Genomic DNA, 9,840 nt, shown 5'->3' on the forward strand with positions numbered 1-9,840 from the left:
GTAATCAATTGCAATGAAAAAAAATTAGTATATGAATTGTAATCAGTCACAACAACAAAAAATTTAGTATATGAATTGTAATTGACCATAACAACAAAAAATCCATATACAAATTGTAATTGGCTGCAATGGAGAAAAATCCATATGTGAACTATAATTGACCATAACGATGAAAAAAATGAATGTAAATTGTAATTTATTGCAATAGAGAAAATTAGCATGTGAAGTTAAAGTGGCTATAACAACGGATCTTATAATATATAATATGAAAGAAAGCCAATTGTTTGGAAAAAAGGGATATAAAATCTAAATAAATCGGTCATTTAGACAAGAACTATAAAAATTAAATGAAGCTAGTTGTTTGGACATAAATTTAAAATGAAATGAGCTAAAAGCATGAGATGGGGCTATGAATTAGAAAAGTAGTTAGTCAATCACATAAGTGGGCCTATGGATCTTGAAAAAATTAAACAAACACTTATTTTGATGTGATGGTTAATAGTATCATGGAGCCAAAAATGTGCTTGTATTAAATAAATGAATGGAGTAAATGAGAATAAAAATATTGAGATTAAAAAATAATATTGATGGGTCATAAATGGACATAAACATGTTGAGATTGAAAATAAAAAGTATATAAATGAACCATAAATGGACATAAAAATATTGAGATTGAAAAATAATATTGATAGGCCATAAATGGGCATATAAATGTTGAGATTGAAAAATCATATTGATAGACCATAAATGGGCATAAAATGTTGAGATTATAAAATTATATTGATGGGCTATAAATGGGAATAAACTTGTTGAGATTGAGAAAAAAAAATATAGATAAGCCATAAATGAACATAACCATGTTGAGATTGAAAAATAAACTAACAAAGTTGGTCGATGGAAAATAACATGTTAGATATTTTTAAAGGATTAAATATGTTTATTTTAGTAATAATCGTTTAGAGAAAGAGAGATGAATTAAACTAATTCTGAATAAAATTAAAATCAAGAGTTGTAGAACAAAACTTCTCAAACTAGGCAAATGATACCTTTTTCTATGCATATAAAGGTTGTTTTAAATGATAAACCTCAATAGAGGAGTGAGTGAAATTACTAGGTGAATGAGTCATATATATTTCTCCTTTGAGGTCTTCATATAGAAATGCATTCTTCACATTATATGTCAAATTGATCATCTTTTTAAGGCAATAATAACCATAAAAAATGCTAACAATGGCTTTGTAGTAATAGATACAAACATATTCTCATAATCAAGTTCATACTCTTGTCGATTCTTATGAGCCATTAAACGGGGCTTTATACCTTGTAATAGAACCATCAACCTATAACTTTATGGTATAAACCTATTTATAGCCAAACATTTTGATGCAATCATGATAAGGAATAATATCCTACATGTAATTATCCCAAAGCGCCTTAAGTTTTTCTTGTATTGCTTGTTTTCAACATGCTTGAGTAGAAGTTTAGAGTACGATTTAGGTAGAATAGTAATATTAAGAGTAGCTTGAAGAGTTGTATGAAAGAACTCATACCTATTTGAAGAATGTGAAATCCAGGATGACCGACGAGGTTAAGCTTTGATAGGATTTGATGTTGGGACTAGTTCATGCTATAAGATTGGTAGATGACGTTATTAAAATGTAATTCCTAAATTAAAATGTTCATAATTTAACACATCATCAAAATTTAAAAGTAAAATTGAAGAGGAATCATTAGAAGTAAAAGACTGAAATGAATATTGATTTTCAAATAAGATTGTATTTCAAGAAGCACAAAGTTCATTAGCAGCCAAAAGCATAACACACAAACCCTTTATAGACATTACTATATCCTATAAAAGCACACAAAACAAATTGAGTAGCAATCTTGTGTTGTTCAGTGGATGGTAAGTGAATAGAACAAACACAACAAAATATATGAAAAAAGTTATATTTAGGATAAAAAAAATGAAAGAGAACATGGAGAATTAAAATTGAGAAATTATAATGGTAGATGGTTAATCAAATAAACATTCATGGACAATGCTTCTACCTAAAATCTTGATGGAATAGAAGACTTAATTAACAAGGTATAAATAACATATAAAAAGTGATAATTCTTATGCTTGACAACCTTATTTTGTTAAAGAGCATATAGCCAGGAATGTTGGAGGAGAAAACTGGTTGAAAGAAATTAAACATATATTCCTCATTGAATCAGATCTTAAAGTTTCAATACAAGTAAAAAAAAATGATTTTCAACAAAGACAATAAAATTTTGAAAGACAGAAAACACATAAGCTTTAGAAAGATAAAAAATATGTCTAAACTAAACAAATATAAACATAAATAAATGTCATAAAATACTTGTATTAAACATGTGAGAAAATAGGCCTGACACCCTATACATTGATAGTAGAAGCCTAATTATTATGTGAAGGAAAGGTTTAGGAGTTGTTTTTACCAAGGTTACATAAACTAAAATCAAAAGACACAATAGAATTTGAAAGCAAATTTGTATTGCTTAAATAACCATGTTTCATAAGATAAGTTAAAATAATAGAATTGACATGTCCTAATTTCTCATGCTATACACTATTATTATTAACAATTGCACTACAACTAGAAGGAATGGACCCAAGAGTAAAAAAAATGAAGAGGAAATAAATATCTAACTTTAGACCATTTACTATAATTTTCCACGACACTTAATGTTGCACACGACAACCATCATAATTAAATTGAATTTTATAATTATTATATAACAATTAGCTAATAAATTTTAATTTGGTAGATAAATTTGGAGGCATAAAAAATATAATTGAAGAAATATCCCAAATCTCCAATCTCAATAATATAAAGAGAGTTGTCATTCGTTATCAGAATATAAATACTATGTAAAGTATTTGTATTAATAGTCATATGATTGGATATTGTAGAGTCAACCATCCAAGAAAAAGTAAGAAAAATCCTCTTACCTTGTGTGCCAAAGAAAAAGAAGGCAAAAAAAAAAAAAATTGTTAACCATTTTGGGTGTAAGAGTAAAAGAATAACTGCAAATAGATTACCGATCTAAAGAAGGAATCAAACAAGCAATCGTGAAACTGGACTGGACAATATTATAAGGGTTTAGAGTTTGTCAATTTTGAAGTCACACTTGATAATATTTAATGATGTGCCTTTCTTTTTTTTGTAAAAATTTCTTGCTATATAGTGTTTTGCAATATATCCAAACTCCCTACATTTGATTTACTGAGTATGTGACTTGAATCTTCATTTTCCTTAAGCAACACATGCCACATTAACTATTTTAGACATCACGACTTCTAAACTAAATGCCTAATATTATATTAGAATGATGTTTCATTCTGAATTAGAAACTAGAATAAAGTTGTTTAATAGAAATATTACCTTAGTGATATTTTTCAATTTCTAACTCCAATTGATACTTTCAGGCAACATTATTTTGAGAATAAATTCCTTAAAGATAAGCCCACGTTTCCATAACAGTAATCAATGATCAAAGATGATTCACTATATGTTGTTCAATAGAACCCAATAACCAGGAGAAAATATGAACATCCTTATTCTTCTAAGAATCAATAGGCTAGGGATAGAGCTTTAGATGACTCATCTAAGTGACCTATAATTCTTTTCCCTTCATAAACATCTTGAATTGAAACTTGAAACTGGGTAATTCTTTCTATTAAAACAATTTTTTTTTTTTCTTTCATGATAAATTAAAAAAAGAAGAAGAATTGAACTAGTGAAAAAATAAAGCTTGGTGTCAAAAGAATCTTTTTACATCTAGAAATTACCTATAACCACAAACCAAGAAAAAAAAAATCTCAAGAGAGAACCCTAAGAAAAATATCCCACAACTTAATCTAGAAAAAAAAATACTAACCCAAAGAGTTAAGCATAAAATTTAGAATTTTAACTTAGATATCATGTTAAAATGGTCTCCATGTCTCTCAATGAAGGCTCTTATCCTCTTCTCTTTGAATAGTCAAAGCATTAATATATTCACATCCTATAATTACTCTTGGACCATAATTACAATCTCTCTAAAACAGTAATTACACATAATTAATTGTCCATCAATAAATCTTTCTAAAACTAGATATTATCTAAAAAAATTAAATCAAAAGACTTTGAATATTAAAGAAATCCAAAATTGAGGATGTTATGTTGCATGGTGAAATATGGTTCAAATAGAGAATGTTGAATATTGTGTATCAAATTTCAATTAGTGGAAACTTTTTAAGTTTTTCTATATATAATGAGTTTTCATATTTAATTTAGATTCGTAATACAATGAGTGGTAGAGTTTGGTGTTTTTTCAAGTAGCATATGACCCTTATGGAGAGAGGTTTAGAAGATTTTAGGAGTGTTTGGGAACGTTGTACAAACCAAGGTTGTCAATTCCGTTTTAATAGGTGTTTCGTTTTTTCAATTAGAATGGAATATTTCAGTTTCGGAGTGTTTCGGCGTGCCGTTTCAAGATTGTACTGTTCATATATATATATATATATTCAACAAACATAATTCAAATTCAAGATAAATTAATTATAAATTATGCAATACAAACACAATGCCAAACAAATATAATTTAAAATTTAAAATATTTCTAAATAGTCAAGATTAAATAGATCTTTAACTTAAAGTAATTCAACTTAAACAAAATATTATGAAAGTAAAATGTTTTAACAAAAATATTTTAAAATATAAAGTTAGGTCAATGTTATCAAGTAGTTAATGGAATTTAAAACATCCCTTGTTTTGCTCAAATTCCTACAAAGTATAAATATGAAAAAAAAAAAACATGAATATAAACCATATATATTAGTGATAAATCTAATTTTAAAAAATTAATATCATTGTTAATGAAAATAGTAATAATAATTTTTAATATTATTATTAATATCATTGCTATTGAAAATAGTAATGAAAAAGAGTTTTTTTTATAATCGGGTGGTTTAATTAATGAAATTGAGCACGATTCAATTTGATTCAATGGCTTCTCAAGAGCGGAACGGAACATATGGAATGAAACCGGAATGTTTCGAGTGGAATTTAGCCAAAAAATCTGGAACGAACCGAGATTTAAAATGAAATGAAATTTGTTCCGTTTTGTGAATTGGCATGGAATGTTTCAGCCATTCTGGGCGGAATGGAACGGAATTGACAACCTTGGTACAAACTATCAAAAAATAATAAATTGTCATCTCATGGTAAATGAAGATTTCAACTTATGATAACTGATATGCTAAGATTACTGCAAGCTAACTCACGTAACGGATATGCCAAGATTACTACAAACCAATACATGTAACAGAAGGTTTCAGAACAACTGATATGCAAATTACTACAAGCTAGAATCAAGGATTGGTTTATGTATTTATTCTTCTTTACAAACTTTCCATACTTAGTGACTCTATTTTTGTATATAAATCAGTTTTGAAAATTGAATAAGTGTAAAATATTCAAAACATTTGTTGTTCTGTTTTATGATATCAAAGCTAAGCCAATCTCTAACAAATACCTTTCTTAATCCTTCATCATATCTTCTTTTGCATCCTCTAATCAAATCATCACCATTAATTCCGTTACTGCCATCAATGAAAAGCTTACGGCTTCTACTTTTCCACAATGAAGAGCACAATGCCTTGCTTATTGGCTATGATCTCATAAATTTTGTTACTAGTGACCTTCAATGTCCTGCCATTAATGCTGAAAATTCTGCCACTTTCAAAGCTGCGAATTCTCACTGGATTCGGCAAGACAAATTGACCCTCCATGTATTGCTAGCCTTAATGTCCACCACCATAACACCTTTGTTTGCTTCATGTAAAACCTCTCATGAAGCTTGGAACAAATTAACCTGTTTGTATGTAGGAAAATCATGCACTTGTGCAATGCAGTTAAAGGAAGATCTCACCCTCAATAATCATGGCAATCAGACTGTCACTGATTTTCTCCAAGTGATCAAACTTATAGCCAATGAACTTGCCAAGATTGATCATCCTGTCTCAGATGACGATATGACCCTTTACATTCTAAACGGATTGGGTCTAGAGTTTTGGGAAATTATGCACCTATACAAGCTCGAGAACATCCTATACGGTTTGAGGAGCTCCATGATTTGTTAATTAGCCACAAAAGTTATCACCACTGCTTGGAACAACAAGCTATGCAACTGTTGGTCACAACAACAAACTTTATTTAGCGCAAACATATCTCCTCTGAAATGAATGACCATCGTTTTTATTCCAAAATTCGCAACAATAACAAACAGAACACTAATAGCTTAGGTTTTTGCAAATTTAAACTCAAGTGTCAGTTGTGTGATTAGTTAGGCCACACAGCTAAAACTTGTCTGAAGCATGCTCCAACTGATTTCTCTACAAACTGTGTTGCATCTTCTAAAAGCAAGGATCAGAAATGGTTAGTGGACTCGGCAAGCTCCCATAACATGACAACTAATCTTTTGAATCTCTCTATTCATTTTGAATATGATGGTACATATGAAGTGGTGATTGGTGATGGATTAGGTTTGCAAGTATCTCATATTGGGTCCTTATCGTTTACCTCTCCCAATCGTATTTTTCATTTGCGAGATACAATATGTGTTCCTACCATAAAAAAAAAAATTAATTTATGTTCATCACTTTACCAAAAATAATAATAATATCTATCTTAAATTTCATCCATCTTATTTTTTTTATGAAGAATCGGATCATAGGGGCGACACTACTTAAAGGTGCATATGAGGATGGCGTGTACCCTTTGCCAGAGACATTGGCTATAACTTCCAAACCCGCAATTGCTTATGTTCATGAATGTATGACAATAGATGGATGGCACAAACATCATGGTCATCCTTCTTCCAAAATTGCTCAGCATTTATCCGTATTTTTTCTTTGCCTATTCAAATAAAAAGGAAAGAAAGTTCATCCCTTTGTGTCTCATGTTCCCACAATAAAGCCCACTGGCAAATGTTTCAATCTCATGGCTTCAATAGTATAGCCCCCCTCGAATATATTTATATCGATGTTTGGGGTCCTTTTCATGAAACTGGTATTGATGGTTCAAAATATTACTTTTTTTTATTGACCACTATACCAAATATATATGGCTTTACCTTATGTCCCATAAATCAAGTGTTCAAACTATATTTCCTCCATTCTGAAATCTTGTGGAAAATAGATTCAACATTAAAATCAAAATTCTATATTTTGACAATGGAGGTGAATACATCGCTCTAAAAAATTATTTATCTATTCATGCCATTAGTCACTACACTATTGCTCCCCACACCCCACAATAAAATGGCATATTTTGAAGACGACATTGTCATCTTGTTGAAACAGGTCTCACTCTTCTTACTGATGCACATATGCCTCTTTCTTATTAGCCATATATGTTTCAAACTGCAATATACTTGATCAACCAAATGTCCACCTCAACTCTAAATAAAAAAACACTTTTTGAGATGGTTTTTAATCAGACCCCCAACTACATGAAGCTTAAATAGTTCGGGTGTCTTTACTATCCTTTGTCCAAACCTTACAATACACATAAACTTTAGCCTAAAGTCGTGTCTTGTGTCTTTGTGGGTTACTCTTTAACCCAAAATGCTTATTTGTGTTTTGAGCCTCTCAACAAAAAAATCTATCACTTCAAACACATGCTCTTTGATGAGAATATCTTTCCCATGGCTCAAACTCACTCTCATCCTTCCAAAAAGCCCTAAATTGCCACAAGTGCTCTAGGTGATTCCCAACATATTGCCATATCTTTGCCAATACTACATCCTGCATAAATGCCAGTGCTAACCGATTCTGTAATGGGTATTGCTGCTCCTTCATTACCTTTGGTAGATTCACTTCCAATGCTGGTCCCCTTACAGATATGTCATTTTTCACTTTCTTTAAATCTACCTGAAACTTCCTCTTAAAATTTAAATATTAGTCATGCATCTGTGGTACCCACCATTACTAAATCTCGCCCACACTAAATGGTCATTAGATTTATGAACAACATTTAAAAGCCTGAAAGTTTGTTCATGGTCACCAACACCCCCTACCTTCCATCTTTTGAACCTACTTCGGTGACTCAAACTCTAACTGATCCCAAGCGGCACGATGCAATGTCATTTAAGCTTAGAGCCCTTATGCACCATGATACATGGCATCTGGTACCACCTTCCAAGGGTCGTAATATTATTGGTTGCAAGTGGGTGTTTTGGGTAAAATGACTTACTGATGGATCAATTGACAAATTTAAAGCTAGATTAGTGGCAAAAGGTTTTAATCAACAACCTGGATTAAACTACACTCATACTTTTAGTCCTGTAGTCAAATTGGTGACCATTTGAACAATTTTATCTGTTGTTGTGATGCATGGTTGGCCTTTCCAACAATTAGACGTTAATAATGCTTTTCTTCATGGTCATCTTACAAAAGTACACATGACATAACCCCCCGTTTTTTAGATCAATCAATACCGAATTATGTTTGTTGCCTTAGAAAAGCAATTTATAGCTTTAAATAAGCACCACGTGCTTGATACTCTGCCATCAAACAAGATCTACTGAAATTTGATTTTTTAAACACTAAGTATGATTCTTCATTATTTATGTATGTTGTTGCATCAACTACTGCTTATTTTCTTGCATATGTTGATGACTTAATTATCACTACAATCTCTCTCATTTTGTTGCAAGCATCATACAAAAATTGGGAAGAAATTCTCTCTCAAAGACTTGGGACCCTTACATTTCTTTCTTAGAATTGAGGTGATTCCTATAATAAATGGGTTATTCCTCGCCTAACATAAATACATTAGAGATCTTTTGGCCAAAACTTTCATGGATGGAGCCAAGGATGACACCAATCCACTGTCAACTTTTATCTCTTTGAAGTTAAATGATGGATCATCAGCTGTTGATCCCACTGAATATCTTTCACTCACTTGGCCTGACATTTGCTTCGCAATCAACAAGCTATCACAATTCATGCACTGCTCTTTACAAATCACTAGATTACCACAAAACGGTTGTTGCGTTACCTGAAGAGCATAATTTTTAATGGCATCTAAATCCAGAAAAATATTAGCCCTCCTTTTACATGCTATTCAGATGTGGATTGGGCTGAAAATCTGGATAACCGAAGCTCTACCTCAGCTTATCTAATTATACTTGGTTTGAATCTCATCTCATGGAGTTCCAAAAAGTAACGTGCCATTGCACGATCATCTACAAAAGCTGAATACTATGTGTTTGCAACAGTTGCTTCAGAATCTATATGGATACTATCACTCTTTACTGAAATGAAGTTATGTCTTCATAAGCCTCCAATGCTCTCATGTGACAATCTTGGTGCAACCAATTTCAATTTCAATCCTATCCAGCATTCAAGAATGAAGCACATACAAATTGACTTGCATTTTGTTCAGGACCTGGTTCAAAAAAATGCGCTCAATGTTCGACATGTCCATACAAACGACCAACTTGTAGATTTTCTCACCAAACCTCTTTCTAGGCATCGCATAGACTCTCTAAAAAACAAGATCGGTCTCACTGATAGTAGCCTATTCTTGTAGGGATGTATCGAGGAAGAATAAACTGCCATTTCATGGTAATGGAAGATTTCAACTTATGCCAGTTGATATGCCAAGATTACTACAAGCCAACTCACGTAACGGATATGCCAAGATGACTGCAAGCCAACTCATGTAATAGAAGGTTTCATAACAACTAATATGCAAATTACTGCAAGCTAGAATCAAGGATCGGTTTTTGTATTTATTCTTCTTTACAAACTTTCCATACTTAGTGACT

General features: G+C 31.3%; 1 protein-coding gene across 1 annotated transcript; it reads left to right on the forward strand.

Annotated features, from left to right (window-relative positions):
• Window positions 1-5,617: 5,617 nt before the first annotated feature.
• Window positions 5,618-7,413, forward strand: LOC140955535 (uncharacterized). The gene is made up of 5 exons (XM_073408903.1): window positions 5,618-5,797; window positions 5,921-6,122; window positions 6,356-6,558; window positions 6,729-6,840; window positions 7,370-7,413. Exons 1-5 carry the CDS (start codon window positions 5,618-5,620, stop codon window positions 7,411-7,413), a joined length of 741 nt encoding a protein of 246 aa, XP_073265004.1.
• The last annotated feature ends 2,427 nt before the right edge of the window (window positions 7,414-9,840 follow it).

Source organism: Populus alba, chromosome 4 (assembly GCF_005239225.2).
Source record: "Populus alba chromosome 4, ASM523922v2, whole genome shotgun sequence".
Classification (NCBI taxonomy): Eukaryota; Viridiplantae; Streptophyta; class Magnoliopsida; order Malpighiales; family Salicaceae; genus Populus; species Populus alba.